A 27,508-nucleotide genomic window follows, 5' to 3' on the forward strand; every position below is an offset into this window, starting at 1 on the left:
GACTGATTCTGTAGTAGGAGGAACCTATTAAAACCTATTCCCAAAGCTATGAACATTTCCAGTGACTTCAATGTTGCTGCATCAGCTGCACAAACAAGTAGTAAATGAAATGAAGCTGTCTCATTGTGAGCTTCTTTGAGGATGGGGGACAGGATATCCATATTTGCAAATGAAATGTGAGAAGGGCACAATCAGCAGAGAGAACTTTATTTTTAAAATTCTAAGTACGCAGTTATTTGATAATTTAATACAAACAAGTAGCACTATATAAATAATTCACAGTAAATAATTTGACTCAGCCTTTCTGTTCAAGAATCCTCCAAAAGCATCTTATAATTTTATTGATTTATTAATTGTTTGAAATTATACACCAAATACTTTCTAATATTTCCTATTCTATAGATTGCTGGCAATCAGTTAATTGCATGCGTTCAATATACTTAACGCGCCACGTTCTGGTTAATTTGGACCAGACCCTAGGTTACACATAGTAATGTTTCAACTGGATCATGGAACAGAGGCTGAACGTTTTGTGATGGCTGATTATCTTTAGTCATCATCAAGACAAGGTCAGCTTTGCTCCAAAACTAGACAGATGTAGACAGATCATAGAATATCACAATTGGAAGGGACCTCAAGAGGTCATCTAGTCCAACCCCCTGCTCAAAGCAGGACTAATCCAGAGACAGATTTTTACCCCATTTCCCTAAATGGCCCCCTCAAGGATTGAACTCACAACCCTGGGTTTAGCAGGCCAATGCTCAAACTAGTGAATGAGGTGACTCATTAAGTAGAATATCTCACTTCAAGCACATGATACAGGTGCTCCATGATCTACATCGACTGCCTACTGCCTTCAAGTGAGTTTAAGATGCAGCTTTTAACTTATAACGTCTTAAATGGCCTGAAACCTGCCTAATTAACAGATCACCTCTGTCCTGTAGAATGTACATAGCTGTGGTCACTGGAGGTGTATGAGCTAGATTCCTTCTAATTTAAATGTGAGAGGGTACCTGGCAGAGTGTTTTCCATGAAAGCCCCTCAGCTACAGAATCCACTTTCCTCCTGGTCAAGAGGAAGAACTTCATTAGTTTATCTTCCCTGTTGAAAGAAAAGGCCCAGGTAGGGACTATCAAATTGTGGAGGTAAATGCGTGGTTATGCAGGTAGTGTCAGAGAGAGGGCTTTGGATTCTTCGACCATGGGATGTTGTTCCAGGAAGAAGGATTCCTATGAAGAGATGGAATCCACCTAACGAAGAGAGGGAAGAGCATCTTCGCAGGGAGGCTTGCTAACCTAGTGAGGAGGGCTATAAACTAGGTTCGCCAGGGGATGGTGACCTAAGCCCAGAGGTAAATGGGGAAATGGGATATTGGGAGGAAACACAAGAAGGAGGGTGCAACAGGGGAGGCCTCCTGATTCATACTGAGAAAGCAGGGCAATCGGCTAGTTATCATAGGTGCCTGTACACGAACGCAAGAAGCCTGGGAAACAAACAAAGAAATGGAAGTCCTGGCACAGTCAACTAACTATGCTGTGATTGGAATAACAGAGACTTGGTGGGGTAACTCACATGACTGGAGCACTGTCATGGATGGGTATAAACACTTCAGGAAGGACAGGTGGGAGAGAAAAGGTGGATGAGTTGCACTGTATGTAAGGGAGTAGTTATTGAGGGTTCAAGAACAAACCATCCCAATGTGCAGAAAGAATAGCAAATATGGCAGGCGACCAGCTTGGCTTAACAGAGAAATCTTTGGCGAGCTTAAACACAAAAGGAAGTTTACAAGAAGTGGAAACTTGGACAGATGACTAGGGAAGAGTATAAAAATACTGCTTGAGCATGCAGAGGTGTAACAAGGAAGACCACAGCACAATTAGAGTTGCAGCCAGCAAGGGATGTGAAGGGTAACAAGAAGGGTTTCTACAGCATGTTAGCAACAAGGTGGTAGTCAGGGAAAGCGTGGGACCCTCACTGAATGGGGGAGGCAACCTAGTGACCGATGATGTGGAAAAAGCTGAAGTACTCAATGCTTTTTTTTGCCTTCGACTTCACAGACCAGGTCAGCTCTCAGACTGCTGCACTGGGCAGCACAGTATGGGGAGAAGGTGAGCAGCCCTCAGTGGTGAAAGAACAGGTTAAGGACTATTTAGAAAAGCTGGACATGCACAAATAAATGGGTCTGGATCTAATGCATCTGAGGGTGCTGAGGGAGTTGGCTGATGTGATTGCAGAGCCATTGGCCATTATATTTGAAAACTCGTGGCGATCGGGGGAGGTCCCGGACGACTGAAAAAAGGTAAATATAGCGCCCATCTTTAAAAAAGGAAAAAGGAGAATCTGGGGAACTACAGACTGGTCCGCCTCACTTCAGTCATTGGAAAAATCATGAAGCAGGTCCTCAATAAATCCATTTTGAAGCACTTGGAGGAGAGGAAGGTTATCAGGAACAGTCAACATGGATTCACCAAGGGCAAGTCATGCCTGACCAACCTGACTGCCTTCTATGATGAGATAACTGGCTCTGTGGATATGGGGAAAGAGGTGGACGTGATATATCTTGACTTTAGCAAAGCTTTTGATATGGTCTCCCACAATATTCTTGCCAGCAAGTTAAAAAAGTATGGATTGGATGAACAGACTATAAGGTGGATAGAAAGCTGGCTAGATCATCGGGCTCAAGGGGTAGTGAACAACTGTTCAAAGTCTAGTTGGCAGCCAGTATCAAGCAGAGTGCCCCAGGGGTCTGTTCCTGGGCCGGTTTTGTTCAACATCTTCATTAATGTCCTGGATGATGGGATGGATTGCACCCTCAGCAATTTTGCGGATGGCGCTAAGCTGGGGGGAGAAGTAGATAGGCTGGAGGGTAGAGATAGGGTCCAGAGTGACCTAGACAAATTGCAGAATTGGGCCAAAAGAAATCTGATGAGGTTCAACAAGGACAAGTGTAGAGTCCTGCACTTAGGATGGAAGAATCCAATGCACTGCTACAGGCTGGGGACCAACTGGCTAAGCGGCAGTTTTGCAAAAGAAGACCTGGGGATTACAGTGGACAAAAAGCTGGATATGAGTCAGTGTGCTCTTGTTGCCAAGAAGGCTACAGCATATTGGGCTGCATTATAGGAGCATTGCCAGTAGATCAAGGGAAGTGATTATTCCCCTCTATTTGGCACTGGTGAGGCCACACCTGGAGTATTGCATCCAGTTTTGGTCCCCCCACTACAGAAAGGATGTGGACAAATTGGAGAGAGTTCAGTGGAGGTGGATGGCAACAGAAATAATTAGGGGGCTGGGGCACATGATTTATGAGGAGAGGCTGAGGGAACTGGGCTTATTTAATATGCAGAAGAGAAGAGAGAGGGGGAATTTGATAGCAGCTTTCAACTACCTGAAGGGGTATTCCAAAAAGGATGGAGCTAGGCTGTTCTCAGTGGTACCAGATGACAGAATAAGGAACAATGATCTCAAGTTGCATTGGGGGGAGTCTAGGTTGGATATTAGGAAAAACTATTTCACTAGGAGGGTGGTGAAGCACTGGGATGGGTTACCTAGGGAGGTAACCCATCTCCATCCTTAGAGATTTTTAAGGCCTGGCTTGACAAAGCCCCTGCTGGGATGATATAAATGGTCCTGCTTTGAGCAGGGGGTTGGACTAGATCTCCTGAGGTCTCTTCCAACCCTAATCTTCTATGATTAGTCAAATTTGAACCAGAAATCTACAGGTGGAAGAATCTGTAAAAAATTTTGAGGAAACATTCTGAATGTAAATGTTAAACTCAAATATATTATACAATATTTTCCTTCTTAGGGAGCTATTTTAAAAATGGGAAGTTAATTTTGATTCTATTAAAATCAGAATTCAGAAAAAATTGACAAGCTCTATAGCAGATTGCGAAACAGGCTGAATTTTTTGAGAAAATGCTTGCAAAAAAAGTTATCCCAATCTTCTCATTTAAATTTCAAGTTTCAATGAAAATTTTTGCTTAAAAACAAAAATTCAGAAAGTTTCAATCAGCTCTGCTTTCTTAGTTTAAAACAGCAACTCTAAGACAAGGAGCAGAAGTTTAGCAGGCTCCAAACAGACGGGAATGGCTTGTACCATCATTTCACCAGGCTAGAAATCTAAGATCCAGGTTTGGCAAGTGGAAATTCAGCAGGAGATGTCAGAGTATGTCAAGATGAGATAAAAATGCAGCTGAATGATGGTGGGGTGGTAACGGTGAAAGGGAGGAAAAAAAGATAACTTCTATTGGAAGAGTGCATAATAAAAGGACAGCACTGGGACATTGTCAGGGAAGGGAAAAGTATTGGGTTCACAATAAGCATTGGATAGAAAAAGGACAGAACCATTTGTAGTGTCATGGCGGAAGGAGGTGGGTAGCTGTAATAGTGTGTGGAGGAAATACGGCCACATGTGATTACGGGAATGGCAGTAGGTAAGAGTAAGGTTACGCTGGAACAGAGTGCTATTACTTTCTTTTCCTATAGTAGTGAAGTACTCTGGCCATTCCTTTTTGTGAGGACAGAAAGCCAAGCAGCCAGAGTTATCATCAGGCTGGGAGAGCTTCTTCTAACGCTGCCAGGTCCTGCAGTGTTCTGTTAGCTTGCCAAATCTGCTCTTTACTCAGAAACATATGCAGAGCATTGGAGCAATCTTCAGATCATGACAATTGGAAGACAGCAAAAGTACCACCCTGGTACTCTTTCTGGTTAGTAAAATATGGGGTGAGAAGGAAAAAGAGACAGAGGTACTAACACATGCAGTGAGACTATGTTCAAACAACACTTGTGTTACTGCTGTGCCTTGCTAAAGTTGCTCAGTGGATACAGCATCTCCCATCGGTGCTGTCCAGACATACCTCTTTCCTTTTACTGCAAGAGGCACTATACCTAGCCTCAGCAACTTCACTGTGGCAGGTATGTGCAGCAGTAGGAAACAGAATAAGTAGAAAGAGTCATGGACCGTGAAATAAGCCCTTCTCCGTGCTGCTGGGAGGACCCCAGCTGGGGGCTTCTAGCTGCGAGTCCCAGTCAGGCTGGGGAGGGAGGGGGGGAAGAGACCAGACCCACCTCCGGGTACCTTTTGGGTTGGGACCCCCACAGTCACAACACTGTGAAATTTCAGATGTAAAACATCTGAAAACCTGAAATTGACCAATTTAAAAACTCTCTGGTCGTGAAATTAATCAAAATGGACCATGAATTTGATAGGGCCCTAGTGATGCAACAGGAGGAGGAGAACAGACACACAAGTATTGAGGACACAAACAAGAAAAGCTAAGGACCAAGATACTGAAAATTGCAAGAAATAAGAAAAAAAGGAAAGAGGCAGAAAACTCTCTTGCTGCCTCAACATTGTCTACATCAGATGAAGAGCCAGCAGGCATCTCCCTACTAGGGCTTCACTCCTGGATCCCTTATAAAATGCCTAAGCAGACTCCAAACCCCCTCCCCCAGTTTATAATTAAAAAGCAACCCCTTTCAGAAACTAAACAAAACCCCCACCTTCATGTGGGTCTACAGCTCCTGCACAATCTCAACTACACCACTGACAATCTCAGAATTAGTATACTCCTGTCCTGTTCCTTCTTAATTATAACTAAGAAGGGTGGGAGAAGCCCATTTTCTCACTGAATGAGCAGACAGACTCTCGAAGTATAAGCCTATGATGATCTGTGGGCAGACTTCCACACAAACAGATTCTCCTGCTCATAGCCAGTGGCACTATGAATAGTTCTTCACATGTATATTGATAGTCAACCTACCTGAAAGTCCTGATCATCTATTCCAAATCTCTCTCTCAGATTGCGGAATACCATTGGACAATATTCTTTAAATTTGAAATGACTTGGCATGTTTTCTCTGAAATAGAATGCAAAACAGTGAAATTCACATGCATGTTCAAATAAATTACTCAGGACAATAACATCTTAAACTTTTGTACAAAACAGAGACAAAGCAGACTTAAGAGTCCATCTACTCCAACCTCTATCAGGTCTATTTTCTCTCTTTTATAGAAATACACATAGGGCTTGGTAATCAGCTATATAAGAACTGGATGAAGTCCATACATCTAAATTTTGACAAGTCTTCACATCTGGACTCAAAAACAGTGAAATAATTTTCTCTTTGCCCTACTAATGCTCTAAAGGAAAAACCTTAAATTGGATTATACAAGGATTCAACTATGACACCAAAAAACTCAGAGAAACATCAAAGCTTTTATAAAACATGGACTCCTTTAATGATGGATTAGTTTTAAAATCCTATAATTAACCTCACTGTTATACTCAGAAAGAGTAATTGCTGCTACTTCTCTTTGAACTTTGCCACAGATTAGAAGGTACAAAATAATGGAATCATTCCATTTTCTAGAATATTTTTAACCTTCATTTTATCTTTATAAAAGTGCACATGCTATTATTTTGTATCTGAAACACACGACTAACGTACATTGCTGAAAACAAATGCCTGAAGTCATTATTTTGCTAAATCATTCTAATAAATTTCCAACTAATTCCATAGTTTATCATATAACAGAATGGGGTAATACGGTCAACATTTTATATGATTTCATATCAGGGATTATGAAAAGGTGTACATTCCTTATTTGGCTTTGAAATACTCCCTATCCCACTGTTTATTCTGATTTATAACTTTTTGTTTCAAACATAAAAAATAACTCTACAAAAATGTATGCATTTAAAATACCTAAACAAAAATTTCCATCATAAACAGAACAATCATTTTCTAGGTACAAGATATTCATGGGTAATAATATACCATATGGCCAAAGAGTACTACCCAGTAGGCCCTGCTGTTGCTTTTTAGAATATAACAGATGGTTATGTTTATCACAGGATTAACTTAATCAGCAAAACTTTACTCCCATTCATTGAAAAATAACAGAGTTTATAGAATTTTGTAAAATATCGCTGCCAGGAGCTTTATCCCCCCCCTCTACAAAGGGTTGTTACTTGCACTTACTTGTTGAAAAGGTGATTGTCCACCTTTATCTTTGAATATGCTTTGAAATCATCTGGCATCAACATAATAGGGATTTGAACATGGCTCAGTTCATTGATCTAGAGGAGAAGAAAAACAAACATTTAATAACATTTTAGCTTTGCTGTCACTTTACAAATACACTCTACACGTGACTTAAAACAAACTAAACATACCCTAAAACTTGTTACATTTAGGAGAACAAATCCTAAAGCAATTTCAGTTTTTCTGGATGAAAAATTTAATGACATTTTAAAGTTACATGTGTCCAGTTTTAACAGTAAATGTGGCATAGTTACTTTGAATTATTGTTAGAATGACCGATGTCATCAGTTGCCTCTTCAGTAATATCTTTAAAATGTTGTTTTGGTCAGGGGATCAGCTATGATGGAGAGAGTAGGAAAAGCATTCCTGATCTGTATTGTAGTAAGTGCCAAGAACCTCCAAAGTACTCTTGGAAAGTACTTCTTCTCAGTAATGTCAATCAGGATATGAAATCAGAGTAGAAATTGTGTTTAACCATGAAAATGCTGCTCCTGTTTATTGGACAAAACTACTTTTCTACCCCAGATCATTTGTCAAAATTTTGCCACATTTCATACACTAATTACTACTTTCCCTTACAGCCTATGAACTAGTCTCTCTCCCCTCTCCTCTCAGTATGTGCTTGAGTCCTACAACAACAACTGTACTGAAAACAGATGCCTTGATTTCAACATTTCTTCTTACACATCTTCTCACACTCCACCTTTTAAACACCTCAAAGTAAGTATTATTTGCGATGAATATTTTAAGGACTGTTACAGATCCGTTTGAATGGAATTTCTATTATTGTCTGATGGGTGCAGTACTATCATCACCATAGTGGATGAGGAGTTGAAAGAGCTAAGAACACAGATAATGAGATGGCAATAATATTGATTTGAACTGAGGCCATGGCCTAGCGATAGCACAACAAGCTGCCATGGAGGTAACTTGGCCCCCTGCTTCTGGGTTAACAGAGCCTGGAAATGCCATGGAGGTAATGTGCTCAGCTATGGACCTGAAGAGAAGTAGGACAGAGAAGTGCTTTGAGTAGCTTCCTGAAGTCATCTTCAGTCATATCAGGAGTGACAGAGATTGAATAGGTACCATACTAAAAAGTGACCCCCTAAACTCTGAGGACATCCAGGGATCCAGAAAATCTTTAAAAACAAAACAAAACAAAACAAAAAAAACACTTGTATTTAGAATTTGCTTTTGTTTCAATGGTAATGGTTCCTTATAGGGCAGCTATAAAATGTAATTGAATGAAAGCCCTTGTTACAATGAAGAATTTCATGGCAATGTATCACATTAAATCAGTGTAATATAATAATTACAATTATTAGGTCTCAGTTCAATTCCTGTACTGAATCTGCCAATGCAGATTTATTAACAATTCTACCAGATTTTATTGTCAGATCTCAGAGGAGCACCCTACTGATGATAGTAATAATAATTCCAAGTAAAAATAAAATGTGTAATATTTTTCACATAAAATCATAATAATAACGGAACCAGACACATTACCAATGAATAATATCACTAATGATCTCATTTATGCTTCTTGCACTTTTTAACTGAGAAGACATTCTTTGGTTTTTATGTGGTAGAATCATAGAATACCAGGGTTGGAAGGGACCGCAGGAGGTCATCTGTACAACCCCCTCCTTAAAGCAGGACCAATCCCCAGACAGATTTTTGTCCCAGATCCCTAAATGGCCCCCTCAAGGATTGAACTCAGAACCCTGGGTTTGGCAGGCCAATGCTCAAGCCACTAAGCTATCCCTCCCCACTACTGAGCTATCTCTCCCCAATGTGTCTCATTGATACCTCTATTTTTGTCGAAAGTTGTGGTAGAAGGGAAAAGTGCAGAGAAACTAGGGAAAGATAAGATACTTTTCGATACTAGCCCAAACATAGATTAAAAAGAGCAACTGCTTAAAAGAACATTGTTAAGTTAAAAGTATTAGAAACAAAACAAAAAACACAAAAAATTTCTTTGCCCACATTCCATTTATTATTAAAACAGAATTTTAATCTTTATATATATTTAATTAGGCTTCAATCCTGCACAAGACATATGTAACTTATGTGATATATGTAATACACCTCTACCCCGATATAACGCGACCCGGTATAACACGAAATCGGATATAGCGCAGTAAAGCAGTACTCCGGCAGGGACGGGGCTGCGCACTCCGGTGGATCAAAGCAAGTTCAATATAACACTGTTTCACCTATAATGCGGTAAGATTTTTTGGCTCCTGAGGACAGCGTTATATCAAGGTAGAGGTGTATATGTAACTTAGGCCTTGATTAACATGAGGGCAGATACTTGAATCTGCATGGAGCCTCACTAATTTGGGATAAATTGGAGAATTAGGGCCTTACTCTTTTCACTGTCTATCTGGATAACAAAAATAAATTAGTTTCTAGTTAATTTCAAGTTCTGGTTCATGTACAATGCTGCTACATCTGGGATGCAAACATTGAGGAAGAATGTTTGGGTTATCCTGTTTCCACCGGAATTTTATTTCTTAAATTAACAAACAGTTATTCGTCTTAATTTTGGAATACTGTAAACTTGTTTTAAGAAAGCCTAAATTCTGGGGCAAATCTGACTTGACGGTATCCCTTTAAACTAGAGAATGTTTTAGGATTATAGTTAAAATTTCAAAAATGACCACTTATGTCACACCTTTAAGTTCATTACCAATATTTATGTTAAAAAATAAATGTAATTGTTTTCATACATCAAAAAGAAACTTCACAGGTACTTCACCTCTTTTGAAAACAAACATGTTTTTGTTGTTGTATTTATTAATCTCTTAAATTTTCCAGCATAGTATTTGAACCACAGCTTAACAAACACAATAATTAGCACTGGTTGCTCTCAGTGGACTACAACAAGTTTTAACTTGGTAACATAGTGGAAAAACAATTTCAATCTCTTATGACTGCCCGGCATAAACTACTACCTGAAAATGGTCTATTTTTGTTTATGAATCAAGTGCTCAATAGTCCTTTCAACCCATTACTGAAAAATCCACGAGAAAGATCACCAAATATCCAGAAAGTATTTTTAGTCATGGCTCTTGCAGGGTTCAGGATCCTGGTCCTGAAATTGAATTTGCATTGGCAGACCTTTGTGCTCATGCAGAGTCCTGTGAGGTTTTAAACATGGGAAAGCCTCCCTCTATGTGGAGCCAAATGGAGGGAGAGAGCCTTAGCTTGCCCACCAGGGAAGAGTCCTGCACTGGCAAGGATATGGGGTAGAGATGACCTAATATGTAGGATTCTAATTTCCAGAAGTTTAATTGTAAAGATTACACAGACGGAGTGGTACAGGAAGGTTTCACTGAATCAGAGTAGTGGTTTGTGAGTGGTTAGAAAAATCCACTTATGAACTTTTGGAGAAACTGAGCTGTCTCGCAAAATAAAAATTAAGACTTTAGTCCTTACGAATGTGAAGTGGGTGTAAACCAATGCAGTGCTGCCTTGCTAAATCTGCAGCCAGACAGCTCCACTGCCATCTCTGCTGCTTACACCTTCCCCAGTAACAGCAGGGCTCCTTGAAGTTAATTGCAGTTACTCAGATCCTTGAGGACATCAGTGAAATTCACTGTTTTCCACAAATATTCCTTCCAGCAAGCTCTTTTGCTAGAGTATGAAGAAAAATACATCAGAAAGGAGCATTAATGCAACCTAATGGGATTTAACTTTTTGTTTGAGGAAAAACAGATTGTTTTAAGGTAAGTTTCAGAGTAACAGCCGTGTTAGTCTGTATCCGCAAAAAGAAGAACAGGAGTACTTGTGGCACCTTGTTTTAAGGTATTCACTCAGTCTTAGAGTATGACAGTCAGTTCTCAATCTTTGTCTCTTCTAGAACAAAAAAAATACTGCATAAAATCAAATATGACCTTTAATTGCCTCAGCTGAGGAATGACACCTCCTAGCAGTACAGACCATCAATTAATTTAAACCTTTCAAGCACAACATCTAATTCTTCAGACACTGCTACAAAAACCTCCTAGCTCTGGCGCATGGTGTGCATGCACACCCATGATTGGAATATATATAGGCACCGTCACTCGAAGAAGGTAGACTTCTTCATGTGCTAATATTTTCTGTAGGCTAGTTTTAATCTGACTAGTTTTGTAGCTCTATGCAACAAAGAAAGGGATACCATGTCATCAGCTCACTGTGGAAACTGTAACCATACAGATAAAGCAGCTTTCGATACAAGAGGGGAGGAGCAGGGGTCAAAGGGCCTCATTCTACACTTCATTACCCCATTTTATGCTGATGTAACTCACTTCAGAGGCCAAAATAAAACCAGTGCAATGGAATGGAGAATTAGGCCATTTCTAAACTAGAAATGTTTTGCTGGTATAGCTATGTCTGTATACTGTACCAGCAAAACATTCCTAGCGTGGATGATGTTGTACAAGCAAAACTGCACTTTTACTGGTATAGCTTATTCCATCGCCACCAGCCCCCACCCTGTGAAACAAGATACACTAGCAAAAGCACAGTTTTGCTAGTATAACTGCATCTACTCTCTGGGCTTTTGCTGGCACAGCTTCAGGGATTACATCTCATCACATCCCCGACCAACAGAGCTATCCTGGCAGAAATCTGTAGTATAGGGTAGCCTCAGGCTCATATGAACACACAATCAGCATATCTCCAACAACATTAACAATGTAATTTTGTCTCAATGTCACAATGCGGGCTGCTAACTTTTTCACTTACGACCAATAAGTAAATAAAACAAGTAATCATCTTTTAAAGATACCTAATAGAGCAAGCCACATATCAGATATTTTATACCTTTTAAGTGTTGTAAACCAATGACAAACCTGTGCTTTGGGATAACATTCATTCTCATGCTCCTTTTGTTTTAAGGCCGCCTCTGACACAGAATTTAAAGTAATATTTATATGAAATCTGACACACAGTATTTTGTACATGCCTCCACACAGAAGTTAAGCACACACGCTTCTCAGAATAGTGCTTATACCAATGCTGCTTATTCACATGAGAGGAAAGAAAAGTTATTGATTTAAACTCCATTAGAGAAAAGGGAGGAGGGAAAACAAAACATAAAATTGTTAATAAATGAAATGTCATTTTCAAGGTTAAGAGTGTAACACCAACAGCTATAACTGAAAATTGCATTACAACAGCTATAACTCAAAAGTTTAAAAAAATAGTTGGAACTGTTCTATTGGCAAAAGTCACGAAATAAAACTGCTGAAACATTCGTTTTCTTCTTAGCTGTTTCTCTTGAGTGCAATGAAGTCACAAGTCTATAATGATTTCCCACAAAAGCTGATTAATATGCACCAATAAAGTATAAGGGCTTCATGCATGGAGAAAAATAAAGAAGAGATTCCTGTTTGCAAAGGACTCAAAACCAAGTATATTAATTTAATTTAATTTCAATTAGTCAAGAGAATCATCACTTACAGCATAAATGAAATAAAATTATACCATTTGTAGTGAAAAGGGAAAGGTACTTTCCGTGCAATCTCTGGTACCAGCCTATCTCTCTTAAAATTAGGCATATGTCCGGACTTTTTTCAGTCGCATAAGTGTGAATTTTTGCTGTATTTTTGTCATCTTTCAATTCATGATTTAAAACAGGACACTATCAACCTACTCAGTAACAAAGAGGTACCTTCTTTAGGGAAAATAAGCCCATAGTTTTTTATATGTTAGTAATAGGCCGAAAAGAAAAACTCTACAGGAATGCCCTGACCTGGAATTTGAAATGGTGAAAAAGTTTGGAAAGGGAGCCGAGGACATTTTGTGCTGAAAAGTTTGTAAACAAGAAATATAGAGAAAGACAAATCATAATGCTGAACATCTCAACAGTAAGTCTCACCTGAAATTAAAGCAAGTCAAGGAAAGGTAACATGGGCTTCGTAAAACAGCTTGAGACGAATGAAAAAAGCAGCAGCTGTGGATTTTCTATTTACTATGCTTTGTAGAGATTCCAAATAATGTTGTCTGTGGTTCAAACTTTTTATTAGCTGTGCTTCATATGTATGCATATCAGCTGCATACTCCATATATTGCTCATCTTTTGCATGTAGCCATTGACTACGGAATCAAAACTGATGCTTTCTGTGTGGTCAGCACACTTGTGCTACATTTTCCAGTAATATATAAATATGAAAACAAGTAAAGGCGAGCTTAAAAATAAAATAAATAAATAAAAGTCTGTGAAGGCAACAACATGAGCCTAAGAAGTTTGCATGTGCTCCCTTGTGTTGTGCCATCATGCTTGTTTCCCTGGATCCAGGCAGCAAGATTCATTCCTGGCTATTGGGACAGCATAACAGACTCTCTCTTTAAAGAAGATGATGCAGTCACCTCAAAGACGACAATGAAACTAACATGGATCATTGAGGACAATGTAAACCAGTGAGAACTGTAACACAAGTTATCTTTGTGTGTATTTTTTGGAAAAATCTATGGGGTTCATTTGCAATTAGAAACCAAATGTACCTCATACATCAAAATAATATGCTGCTTTACTGTAATTTACAAGTTGCTGCTTATTTACATGGTGCCTTAAAAGAAGTAAGTGAAACCTCAAGTCAGTGGGCTCCAAAAGGCAACTCCTTTCATCTGCAATGCACGCTTTCACGTCAGAATTTCAAAGCAAACTAAAGCTAACTATACCCTGCAATATTTTTGATGGACTCTATGGATCAGGATCTCTTTTTGCCAACTGTAAAGTGTTTGACCCATTTGTCAAGCTCAGATGTCATGCAATTTTAGCAACTATGAAAATATGCTGTGTATTTTCCCATGCAAGACAGAAGAGTTCAGGAACGATTTTGACTTATACATGGCATGTGAAGTGCCCTGTGATGACAGCATACTAGCACTTGAATACTGGATAAGTAAAAACAAATAAAAATAATCACTGCCTGTCACGTGCAGTGCAGAATTACGTGCATTTGGAGTATCAGTAACTTCAGAGTCTACGGAAAGATTATTCAGTCTATTCAGACAGCAAAGTGCTGCACATGCCTCTCCTAAGACCAACTTGGGCAGCTAAATGTTTTGTACTACAATAAGTACACAAGTTCAAAATTGGACAGTCCTCTCAACTTCCTGCAACTGTGAAAATTCAATAGATAAAAACAGGAAAGAATGCTTAAATCCCATAATTTCATGCAACCAAGAAAATTAAAACAGATTTTTAAAGAAATGCTTAATACAAAATATGTATCTGCCAAAATGATCATTTAAAAAAAAAAAAACAAAAAACAAAAAACCCTCATCTAATTCTGCCAAACCCAAGATAAACATATGCACTACAACGTTGACTAGGTGAACTTTAGCTATCCAGAACGTCCTAGGATTTGGAGCAGTGCTGCATCAACAGTTGTCTACTAATTACTAAGGCTATCAATTAATCACAGTTAACTAAAGCAATTAACTTAAAACAAATTAACTTAATTTAAAAAATTAATCATGCTTAATAGCAGTTTTAATTTCACTTAAACAATAGAATAGATCAGAGATTCTCAAACTTCATTGCACCGTGACCCCATTCTGACAACAAAAATTACTACATGACCCCAGGAGGGGGAATGAAGCCTGAGCCCACCCGAGCCCTGCCACCCCAGGTGGAGGTACCAAAGCCCGAGCCCCACCTCCCAGGGGCGGGCAAACTTTTTGACCTGAGGGCCACATCAGGTTTCCGAAACTGTATGGCGGGCTGGCTAGGGGAGGCTGTGCCTTCCCAAAACAGCCAGGCGTGGCCCAGCCCCACCTCATCCGACTCCCCCTGCTTCTCACCCCCTGATGGCCCCCTGGGACTCCTGCCCATCCAACCCCCCATTCCCTGTCCCCAACCACCCCCAACCCCTTCCCCCCGCCGCCCCATCCAACCCCTCCTCTCAATCCTGACCGCCCCCGGAACTCCTGTCCCTGACTACCCACCTTCGCCCCTTCCAACCCCCCCCCTTCCTGACTGCCCCCCCACAACCCCTGCCCTCATTCAACATGCCTGTTCCCCGCCCTCTGACCGCCCCCGACCACCACCCCAAACTCCCCTGCCCTCTATCCAACCCCCGCTGCTCCCTGGCCACGCTGCTTGGAGCACCGGTGGCTGGTGATGCAGCTCAGAGCACCTGGACAGGCAGTCGTGCCGCCCGGCTGGAACCAGCCACACCACCGCGCAACACACAGCACTATGCAGCTGTGCTGCCCAGCAAGACCTCGCAGCCCCGCTGACCAGACCATTGCGCCGGCAGCACAGTAAGCAGAGGCTGCAGGGAAGGGGGAACAGCAGGGGAGGGGCCAGGGCCTAGCCTCTTGGGCCAGGAGCTATGGGGCCGGGCAGGAGGGTCCTGCAGGCCATAGTTTGCCCACCTCTGCGTTAGCCCCAGCCAGGGGAGGCTTTAACCTGAGCCCTGCTGCCCAGGGCTGAAATCCAAGGGTTTTGGCTTCGGCCCCAGGCAATGGGGCCCAGGTTTTGGCTTCAGCCCTGGGCCCCAGCAAATCTAAGCCAGCCTTGGCGACCCCATTAAAACAGGGTCATGACCCACTTTGGGGTCCCGACCCACAGTTTGAGAACTCCTGGAATAGATAAACAAAATAATATTTTTCAATTCACCTAATACAAGTATTGTAGTGCAATCTCTACTGTGAAAGTGCAACTTACAAATGTAGAATTTTTTTTTAAAATAGCTGCACTCAAAACCAAAACAATGTGAAAACTTTAGAGCCTACAAGTCCACACAGTCATACCTCTTGTTCAGCCAATCGCTGATACAAACAAGTTTGTTTACATTTAAGGGCGATAATGCTGCCTACTTCTTATTTACAATGTCACTTGAAAGTGAGAACAAGTGTTCGCATAGCTCTGTTGTAGCCAGCGTTGCAAGATATTTACGTGCCAGATATGCTAAACACCCGTATCCCTCTTCATGCTTCGACTTACAGATTGCACTTTTATCTTTTTTACAGAGCAAATATTTGTAATAAAAAAGAATATAAAGTGAACTCTCTACACTTCGTATTCTGCGTTGTAATTGAAATCAATATATTTGAAAATGTAGAAAAACATCCCAAAATATTTATAATAAATTTAAATTGGTATTCTATTATTGTTTAACAGTACGATTAAAACTGCAATTAATTGTGATTAATTTTTTTAATCTCGCAATTAATCACAATTAATTTTTTAATTGTTTGACAGCCCTATTAATTACATTAGGTAAATAAATATCTGCACAACAGTGACAAATGGCCCAGGAAACGTTCCCTTAGTTCATCCCCCATGATATTTACCTAAGCAAGGTTGTACTGCATATACATTGTATGTAAAATGCACTTGAGCATTTATCTTTTTAAGAAAGGCAAATTTTGGCACTTCAGATTGACAGTGCCACTCTAAATAGATGGCTCAATCTGAAAAAATATCAGACTGCCAATCTCCTGAGACCTGCAGTTCAGTAGCAGGGAGAGGGGAGCTTGCAGGCAAAATTTGTGTTTGCAACTCATTTTGCTCCTCCTGCAGGTTTAGGATTGAATTCACTCTGGCAGAAAAATAGAGGTTGCAGTTAAATTGCAAATAAGGGAATAATAAAAGCCTACTGGACATTGAATAAATAGTAAGGCTCAGCTGGTAATGGTTCTGAAATTAGCGCACACAGAGGTGCTCCCAAACAGCCATCTTACACTGTGACATTTTAAAATAAGCTTAACTAATTTTATATTATTTCAAATCAAGCAATGAATATACTCAAGTTGTTAGGCATTATTAATAGCCCTTATTTAATTCAGATACATTCCCCCTAAATACTAGATTACCAGTGCAATGCCTAATTAAGCATTAGGTTTCATTCTGTCAGAATACAAGCAGCAATAAATTACTTGTATGCAAAGCAGACAGACATTTAAGCTGTGTACAATAAAAGCAGTTGACTGAAGATATTGCATATTTAGCTGGAGTGGACAGAGAACAATGATTCTTTTTCTCTAATAGTCCAGTGCGTATCTTCTTTTTACATACTGCAGCTAGGAGCTTGCATAACATCTTATAGATGTTGTGGCTGGCTAGAAACTTAGAAGAGGAAAGGACCCAAGTCCACTAATGTCTGTTTCCACCCCAGTCAAATCACACAATCAAAATGGGCATGTCCAAGTGATCCCTAATGGATGCTTCTGATGCAAGTTATCTTTCCATTTAAATTCCATCCATTTTATTTTTATATGCAATACATTAAATATTGAATATCTCATCTTTGATAAGAATGTAAGTATTAACAATCACAAAACATTTCTGCCTTCCTTTCAAATGACATGTCCTTTTTCATACCAACCTCTCAGGGCTGAAGCTAGAATGGTATTGGATGTTTTGTGCTAAACACTGCAGAAAGTCACAATTACAGCCCTTAGTGGTTTCAACAAACTAAACCTAGGTTGCTGTTCTCTTGGCAGATGCAGATGGCCACAGTTGTACAAGTTGCACCTTTTCCCCCCCAGGTCTTTGTGAATGGGTAGACATTTCTCTACCATCTGACTACCTGGGCCTGGCAGGTACAAGTGAACTGGTTTGTTTATTGTTAGTCTGAGAGAAAGACATGTGTAGTCTTTTTGTTCTTTGTATTTTAAACCAAATTTATGTATTTAAATAGCATGACCATATTTCCCTATGCTGAATATGGGACAGCTGGTAAAATTACTCATTCAAGTGAGTTCACTGGCAACCAATCAGAACTATGCAGTACAAATGTTCAAATTAAGATCAAGTTGACTGAGCCCCCGTTAAAAAGAAATACTGCGTAGTTGGATTCTTTTCATTTGCTTTCTTATCTTTAAGGCTTTAGGCTTCACACAGGGAGGGGTGAAACAGACATCCCTACCCCCGCCCCCAAACACAGAGGTGACACACACATACACACACACATTCACTCCTGTACCCCTCTCCACACAGGGGTTTGACCGACCAACTGATTCTCCCTGCCCAACACTCTATGCCCTCCATGCCTGGCTGGGCCCCGGGGACGGACCCGTCTTCCCGAGGCATCACGTGGTGGGAGGCATGCAGGGTCACATACCCTCTTCCCCTCCCGATTTCTGCCAGGATTCACACCAGAATGTGGTCAGTAGCAGCCTTTTGGCACTGTGCTAGAGAGAAGGGACAGGAGCTGCTTCCAGTTGAGGGTGTGGGGGGGCGGGGGAGAAGGGGGATGGCCAGGGCCGGCTTTAGGCCGATTCAGCCAAATCGGCTGAATCGGGCCCCGCACCGCAGCTCTCCACCCCGCCCCCAGCTCACTTCTCCCTCCTCCCCTCTCCTGAACACTCCGCCCCCTGCTCCTCCCCCTCCCCTGCTTCCCGCGAATCAGAGATTCGTGGGAAGTTGAAAAGAAGCAGGGGCGGGCAGGCAGGCTGGCAGCACCAGGTAAGCTGGGGTGGCGGGGGGCACGAGAAGGGCTCCGGGGAGGCGCGGCGCGGCCCAGTCCAGCCCCGGCCAAGCAGCTCACTCTGGCCCCGGTTCTGGGGAAGTGCGCCGGTCCGGCCCCGGCCGAGCGGCCCTGGCCTCAGTGACTCTGACCTGGCGCGGCCCCCGCGGCTCGGCTCGGCCCCGGCCCAGGCCCAGCCCCCGCGGCTCGCCTCAGCTCGGGCCCAGCCCCCTTAGCTCGGCTCCGGGCCGGCCCGCCCCCGCGGCTCGGCTCGGCTCCGGCCCCCACAGCTCGGCTCCGGGCCGGACCCAAGCCCCGCGAGCCTGGCCGGAGCTCCGGCCGGAACGCGGCCAGATTCCTGGGAGCGGGGCTTGCGGCAAGCCCCATCCCCAGGAATCAGGACCCGCTCTTTCTAAAGCCGGCCCTGGGGATGGCTGTCCTGGCCCACGTCTTTGCAGAGCTCATCTCTTCTTCTCCCCCCTGCCCCTGGGGCTGGAAGCAGTTTGTCCCTTCCTGCTCGCATAGTGTTGAGAGGCAGCTAACACCTCTAGGCTGCTGCTGGCCACTGACATAACCTAGCTGCCTCCTGTCTCCTCCCCCACCACACCCACCCACCCCAGCTACAGTGTGGGCAGGAAGGGGTTAAAGCCCCAAGGCTGCATTGTGCACCAGGGTCCAGGGAACCTGACTGCAGGGGCTTCAGATAACTGGCCAGAGAGGTGGCTCAGTAGGGGAGGGTGCTTAAGAGGATGGAGCAGCCCTACACTCCCTGGGGGTAGGACCTAGGGCAGGGAGGTGGGGGCTGCTGTGGAGCCTGCAGGTTCAGGGCATGAATAGGCTGGAAATTGCTTCCCCTCCTCCCCACTCCAGAGCTTAGCTGAGGGGTGGAGAGGCTTCCCAGTGCCAGCGCTGTGCAGGGCTTTGGCAAATACAGGTCTCAGTACCTTGGCACATACAGGTCTCTGTACCTCATGGATTTCCCGGGGCACCTGCCCAGCCAGAGGCAGGGGGGGAGGAAGGAGCCTGCCACCAGGTTGATGGTGAGTTGAGCACTCTGACCAGGGGCTGGTTCTCCGCACAATGCTGGAAGCAGGACATGCCCCACCAGTGGGGCTATGGAGAAGCAGAGGGGATGAGGGGGGCATAGGGGCAAAGTAGGGAGAAGACAGTGAGAGGGGGAACATGTAAAGGGCTAATGGATAGACAACAAAACGTTTGTAACTGGCTGCTGCCTGGTGCCTGCCCGCACTCACCAGCCACTGCCGTGTGCAGCCAGTGCCAGCCGGAAACGGGACAGGGCCCTGCTAGCCAAGAGCCAGCACACAGCAGGGGCTGGAGCTGACGGACCAGCAGGGGGAGTGGCTGGCTCCGCGTGCTGCATCTTCGCCTCATCACCAGCTTTACACACCCATCCCCATAGTCAGCCACTGGACCCACCCCCACACACACACCCCGCTGGTGGGAGGGCAGCTGGTGAGCAGGTATCTGGCCAGCAGCAGTACCCACCAGTACTGATGGGAGGAGGGGGGAGAGACAGAAAATATGGGACAATTTTGCCAGTTTTTAAGAAAAAGTCGGGACACCTGCAAGAGGGCTTAAATATGGGACTGTCCCTTTAGGGTGATCAAATGTCCCATTTTTATATTTAAACATTTTAAACACTGGGGCTCATTGAGTTTGGGCTAGAAGGTGGGGGGGAGACAGAAGAAATTCCAGAAAAGTAGTGTTTCCTGGTCTAAATATAGGACTGGAAACCAGGAATCCCTGAATTCTGACACAGACATTAACACCAATTCTCCCCTGTGGCTTTGTGCAAGTCATTTATGAACAGTCAGCATGGATTCACGAAGGGGAAGTCGTGCCTGACTAACCTAATTGCCTTCTATGATGAGATAACTGGCTCTGTGGATGAGGGGAAAGCAGTGGATGTGTTATTCCTTGACTTTAGCAAAGCTTTTGATACGGTCTCCCACAGTATTCTTGCCGCCAAGTTAAGGAAGTATGGGCTGGATGAATGGACTGTAAGGTGGATAGAAAGCTGGCTGGATCGTCGGGCTCAACGGGTAGTGATCATTGGCTCCATGTCTAGTTGGCAGCCGGTTTCAAGCGGAGTGCCCCAAGGGTCGGTCCTGGGGCCGGTTTTGTTTAATATCTTTATTAATGATCTGGAGGATGGTGTGGACTGCACTCTCAGCAAGTTTGCAGATGACACTAAACTAGGAGGCGTGGTAGATACACTAGAGGGTAGGGATCAGATACAGAGGGACCCAGACAAATTAGAGGATTGGGCCGAAAAAAACCTGATGAGGTTCAACAAGGACAAGTGCAGAGTCCTGCACTTAGGACGGAAGAATCCCATGCACTGCTACAGACTAGGGACCGAATGGCTAGGTAGCAGTTCTGCAGAAAAGGACCTAGGGGTCACAGTGGACGAGAAACTGGATATGAGTCAACAGTGTGCTCTTGTTGCCAAGAAGGCAAACGGCATTTTGGGCTGTATAAGTATGGGCATTGCCAGCAGATCGAGGAACGTGATCGTTCCCCTTTATTCGACATTGGTGAGGCCTCATCTGGAATACTGTGTCCAGTTTTGGGCCCCACACTACAAGAAGGATGTGGAAAAATTGGAAAGACTCCAGCGGAGGGCAACAAAAATGATTAGGGGTCTGGAGCACATGACTTATGAGGAGAGGCTGAGGGAACTGGGATTGTTTAGTCTCCAGAAGAGAAGAATGAGGGGGGATTTGATAGCAGCCTTCAACTACCTTACCCCAATAACAAGGGGGGTTCCAAAGAGGATGGAGCTCGGCTGTTCTCAGTGGTGGCAGACAACAGAACAAGGAGCAATGGTCTCAAGTTGCAGTGGGGGAGGTCCAGGTTGGATATCAGGAAAAACTATTTCACTAGGAGGGTGGTGAAACACTGGAATGCGTTACCTAGGGAGGTGGTGGAGAGTCTCCTTCCTTGGAGGTTTTTAAGGCCCGGCTTGACAAAGCCCTGGCTGGGATGATTTAGCTGGGAATTGGTCCTGCTTTGAGCAGGGGGTTGGACTAGATGACCTCTTGAGGTCCCTTCCAACTCTGATATTCTATGATTCTATGATTCTAGGGGAGGTATAGGTTGGATATTAGGAAACACTATTTCACTAGGAGGGTGGTGAAGCACTGGAATGCGTTACCTAAGGAGGTGGTGGAATCTCCATCTTTAGAAGTTTTTAAGGCCCGGCTTGACAAAGCCTTGGCTGGGATGATTTAGTTGGTGTTGGTCCTGCTTTGATCAGGGGATTGGACTAGATGACCTCCTGAGGTCTCTTCCAACCCTAATATTCTATGATTCTATGATTTACTCTCTATCTCAGTTTTGACTTTTGAAGAATGGGGACAGAAATAGTTACTTGCCATTTGGTGTGCTATGAGGATTACTGTTTGTACAAAACTTTGAAGATGAAAAATACAGCCGTGAAGAAGAGCTCTGTGTAAGCTCTAATGCTTGTCTCTCTCACCAACGGAAATTAGTCTAATAAGACTAATTGTCCTAAACCTCACCCATCTTGTCTTTCTAAGATGAAAAATACTAAGTAGTAGCATTTTTAAGGTGGGAAAGGTGGGTCCACCAGTCTGACCTATTGTCCTGGACACACATCTCTTTGAAAGGCACAAAATGCACTGACACACAGGAAGAGACAAAACAACAGGCCTGATCTGCAACTGAGTAATCCTTATTCAAGCAGCTCATTGACTTCCATAGGGTTAAAGGACTATTACACCCAAAGAGAGAGAGTTTGTGGAAATTCTTTAGCTGAAGAGTGAAACTGAGAGGAAGTTGCATTATAAGTGGGTCTAAAAAGTCATATTTGTTCAGCTGATGTGTGTCATTCTTCCAGAGCCTTCTTGGCAAGTCTGGAAACTAGGCAGGTCTGACCAAATAGTAGTTACTTGGGTGACAACATTTTCACATGTTAATCATTGGTAATATTCTACTATCTTGTACAGTTAGTAAATTCTGGTCCTGGTCTGCTGTGGTTATCAGCTTGTCTTAAAACATAATAAGAACAGGAGTACTTGTGGCACTTTAGAGACTAACAAATTTATTAGAGTATAAGCTTTCATGGACTACAGCCCACTTCTTCGGATGCATATAGAGTGGAATAAATATTGAGGAGATATATATACACACACATACAGAGAGCATGAACACCTTGTTGGGACAGGCATATAAGGCAGGCTGTTGAGTAGTCTCATTCCCAAATGTGGTACAAGCCACAGTATTGCTATTGGGATAGTGTGTGTCTCCTATTAAAATACAAAGTGAAAGTGAGGTGATTATTTTGAAATCTTTGCAGTCTCACTTCATGCGCTTGAAAAGGGTGGAAGGGGTCAGCAGATAATCAATTTTTGTGGAAAACATTTGTTTGTCACAGACCAACACAGTCATTTTGTAAATATCATTTGACAGTTTAAGATGCACTCAAAGGCATTTTTGCAAGAAAAGATACTGTTATTGAATAGGAAAACCATGAGCTACAAAAATATCAAGCAAAGTGTATTATGCTGAAAGATGAGACTTTTAGAATTGCTAGGAGCCAAATATGCAGATCTTTGACAGTTCCTCTCCCCCCAGCACAAAGTAAAAATAACTATTCAGACTTTTGTCAGTAACTACAGAATATAGTAGGAGTTTAAATGCCATAGGAGACAGTTCTGCTGTATAAATAATTCCCTACGTCAGCCTCTAAATTAACACCTACTATTTGACTCTGAGGAAAATATGTATTTAATTTTAACTGATATCTTGGGATCTATTTTCACTTAAATGTATGCAGAAAAATACCTTACCTACCTGCCAATTTAGTATGCTTTGACGTTTTACCTGTCTGCTAACGCCCACCAGTAACTATAGTGTTAGCCTTACTTTAAGGGCCTACCTGTCACTGGATTAGCTTGCTCAGCTTCGTCAAAAGCCACCAATGCTAGAAAAGTTGATCTGGTGAAGCCAAGTATTTCTGAAACTATATAACATAGAAAGGCATAAATTTCACAGAATGCTAGATCCTTAACATCTTAAACCTTGTTTTATATTGCATCAAATATTTTTACATATTTAGGTATTCCAATTGAAACATCAACTGAAGGTGACTTATTTTTGAAGGAAAAAATGTGCTACTTTTGAATTCTTGGGATCTGACCCTGAACTACTGTACAAAATAATTAATCAAATAAAACACCTAATAAAATATCTATTAATTCATGCTAAGAAACAGATGTTCTCATTAAAGAATTTTTAGCTGTCATTTTCAGCAGTATGAACATAATGAAGTATCTCAGAGGTGAGAGAAGTTCATTGTTCATGCATCCATTATGGAAAACAGGATACTGTGACATAAATGGGAGAAGGAAAGTGTTCAGAAGAGAATTAGTTGTAATAAATACTGTTTCCTTGTTGTCTTATATACATCTAAGTTATCATTCACAGATCTGTCCCAATCTATTTATTAAAGAGACTGCTTTTTACACTATGTGGTCAAACGTATACATATTAAGACATGGAGCTAGAGAGACTATTTGGGTATTTACCAAAACCTGCTAATACGGCCATCTTTAAATTGAGACTATCCAGACCCCGAATCTAATTGAACATAATTTTATAATTTGGCCATCATTACTTTTCCATGTAATTTTAAGTTGACATTCTCTTTCAAGAAAGTCTATAGAGCAAACTACATCAAAACAAAGTCACACCAAATCCTAATGTTAAGAAATGAATCCAAAAAACCCTTAAGGAATCAGAACATAGGAGATTTCCATATTCTAGAAAATACAGTGCATCTGCTGTACGTAGACAAGCGTAATGCCACATTTTTGCTAATGTAGTTTTAAAAAAACCTTCTGTGCATCAGCGTACACTTGTCATTTGAGTGCAAAAATTTACACTGTGTAATTGCCAAATACTCTTAGCTTTTACACAAGTCTACCAAATAGAAACTGAGAAACCCAGATTAAATGTCACGATGCCCTGATACTCTAGAAAAGCTAGAACAGAAAAGACATGCATAAATGATACTAATGTCAATGAGGAAATCTGTTAATGAAGGTTGTATATTCAGGTTTGTGAGAAACTTGAGATGCAAAGGTGTTTATAAAAGTGCCAAGTGGCATTTGAAAGCCAAGCAATGTCATTCACAAACAATCTCAGTCTGAAAGAGAAATTGCAAATAGCCAAAACCACAATGATTTGGATGAGTGGCAATACACACAACCAACATGAGCTCATCTGCTTTTTCTAATTTAGCATTTAGAAAGAAAACAGGATGTGGAATATAGTTCAAACAACTTAGCATCATTTGCAAGTTATACACCAGTGAACACCCAACAAAATTGATAAAACAATATTTTACTTTTGGAACAGAAATAGCTGAACACACAAATTTTCCTTACTATGGTTTGCATACTAACAAGAAGTTGCATCACTACTATATCTTTCACAGAAGCGGATATCTTCATCCTCCATTTGAAACACCTTGCATTATTATTTACACTTGTCAGAAGTGATTATTGATAGCAAATCCAACTTCATTTTTTCTAATTACTTTAAAGAAACAAACAAGTTCCTACAGGTTAAAAGGATGCACTTTTGTGAAGTTTTCAAGGCAAAGCTGGTAAACTAGAGAACATCTAAAAAGGAGAGGATGTAAAAGGCACCAAGATAATAATGCAAATATTCAACTTTGTATAAAGGAAAAGGCGGTTTTAAGATGTACCATATTGCACCAGGTCAGACTGCAGTGAGAACCTCTAAAAGGTCTCAGTTCTCTCTCAAAATACATAGACACCTTGCTACTTTCCTAGATGTTCTACTGTAGATTCTACAAAAAAAATCAGTCCAATAGACACATGAACACAATACCAAGGTACAATCACACAAAAAGCCTGTGATATGCCAACTACATTCCATAGAGCACTCAGAGGCTGCTCAAGCTTACACACTGAACCTGTTCTGAGTGCACTTCAGCCTTGATCTGTATCTTGTTAGCTCATTCTTCACTCATCCTAAGCAGATTGTCATATAGTGCTTCTCTATCTTTTTTTTTTTTTTTTTTTTAAATGGTGACAACTGCCAACTGGAAACTAAAGATTGAACAACCCATTCAGTCAAAGAATTCAAGATCTGAATTGATAATACATGAGATTCACCACACTGCCAGTTCACATCCATAAAGCTTTTTTAAAAAAAAATATTTCCCCCAAATCACTGTTATCTGGCTATTCTGATGAACAGAAATTACTATTTGTCACTAGTGCTCATCTAATAATGTTTACTGCATACAGACTTAATTGGCAGGTTTGTAACCCCAATTCTGCCATACAATATATCCTGGGCCTCTAAATACTTGAAATGTAATGGTAAGCTCAAAGGCATGTGTAAGTGTATTTAATAAAAAACAAACATTAACAAGTCAGCAAAGCAAGCTCTGCCTAGAGAACTAATAAAATAAATGTTTTGAAAACAATATTTAAAAGCTGATTTACCCTGAACAAAAGGATACTGTTTGTAGCACATTCCACTCTACATTTTTTCTTCACTTCCCATTTTTATTGAAAATGCCTCAAGGCCAGGGATCCATTAAACATACTTGTTAGAGGATTTATCTTTCGGCTCATGGGAAAAGTCAATGTATATTATAGAGTCTGATTTCCAAAACCTATGTGACCATAGCTAAGCAGGTGGCTAGCTGTGACTACTGCTTACAGCACAAAACTCATTCATTTCACTGTTACTACCTTCACCTTCACTCACCATGTGTTTATTTTATCCACATGTTATGTCTTGTTGCAAGAGACTGTAAACTCTTTGGGGCAGCGAATGTCTGCATGTTTAACATTTTTCACAATGTGACCCTTCATTGAGGCGTCTATGTGCAAAAAACAGAAATAATAAAAAGTACTATAGGAATTATGTATGCAGTGTTGTTGTAGCTGGACTGTTCCCAGTACATTAGAGAGAAGGTGGGTGAGATACGGTAATATCTTTTATTGGACCAGCTGTAAAAGATATTACCTCACCCACCTTGTTTCAATAGGAACTATGTACAGTAAATGGCATATACTGAGTGTTCACAGTGTTACTGTGCATGCAAGTTACACTGATTATACATTTTAAAAAATAAACTAAGCAAGTATACACAGTGTAAGTCTGCTGGCAAGCAACATCTCCCTTATACAAATTTTCTATTGGTTGGGGGTAGAAGGATTTAAGTAGTGAAGGGTTCATTTTCATCAGCATGTAAAAAAGTATAAAGGGAGTATTAAGGGACGGAGAAGGATACCGTGGCTCCCAGTGTAATAATGATAATTCTGTTGCATCAAGAACCCTCTTCTCCCTTCCAAGGTGCACTGGGCATCTGCTCACACTATGAACATATAGGAGTCATAAAACACAACATAAATCCCCACCCAAAATACCAAAAATACAATTAGATATAAAATTACAATTTAAAAATAATTTTGGGTGGGAGGTAGTTAGCAAAAGAATACCACAATCAACTGAGGACTGTTGAAGAATAGGAAGTAAAATCCTGGATCCCCTGAAGGCAAAACTCCCACTGAATTTAATAAGTCCAGGATTTCACCCCTTTAAGATCTTTAAAAGACTTAGGCCACGTCTACACTACAAAATTATGTCAACCTAACATACGTCAACAAACAGCCACTACAGTTTTTAAATTGCTTGTGTGCGCACGCACACTTGGCTTCTTGTACCAGTGGTGCGCATCCTCACCAGGAGCACTTGTTTCGATTGTATTGTCAGTGTGGGGCATTGTGGGATGGCTTCTGAAAGCCACTAACAGTTGATGCAAGCAACACAGTGTCTACACTGCGTCAACCTAATTATATCAACCATGATTCTATGCCGCTCGGGGAGGAGGTTTTACTAAATCAGCATGGAGAGGCCCTTAGGTCATCAGGAGCCAAATATAAGCAAACACACTTCCACAGCTAGGTTAATACAAAGCAGCTTAGTTGACCCAACCAGGTAGTATAGACCAG

At 41.7% G+C, this 27,508-nt stretch overlaps 1 protein-coding gene across 3 annotated transcripts in view; it reads right to left on the reverse strand.

The window, feature by feature from the left end:
- PIP4K2A (phosphatidylinositol-5-phosphate 4-kinase type 2 alpha) overlaps positions 1-27,508 on the reverse strand; it is a 203,966-nt gene that overhangs the window by 98,963 nt on the left and 77,495 nt on the right. For 2 of the 3 annotated variants that reach the window (XM_054020678.1, XM_054020680.1), the window contains exons 2-3: positions 6,988-7,085; positions 5,766-5,862 (exon numbers count right to left, since the gene is read on the reverse strand). In XM_054020678.1, the coding sequence (XP_053876653.1) occupies positions 5,766-5,862; positions 6,988-7,085 (195 nt within the window). Of the gene's footprint in view, positions 1-5,765; positions 5,863-6,987; positions 7,086-23,388; positions 23,473-27,508 lie in introns of those variants that run through there. The other variant, XM_054020679.1, reaches the window with a different exon arrangement.

Source organism: Malaclemys terrapin, chromosome 2 (assembly GCF_027887155.1).
Source record: "Malaclemys terrapin pileata isolate rMalTer1 chromosome 2, rMalTer1.hap1, whole genome shotgun sequence".
NCBI classification, from domain to species: Eukaryota; Metazoa; Chordata; order Testudines; family Emydidae; genus Malaclemys; species Malaclemys terrapin.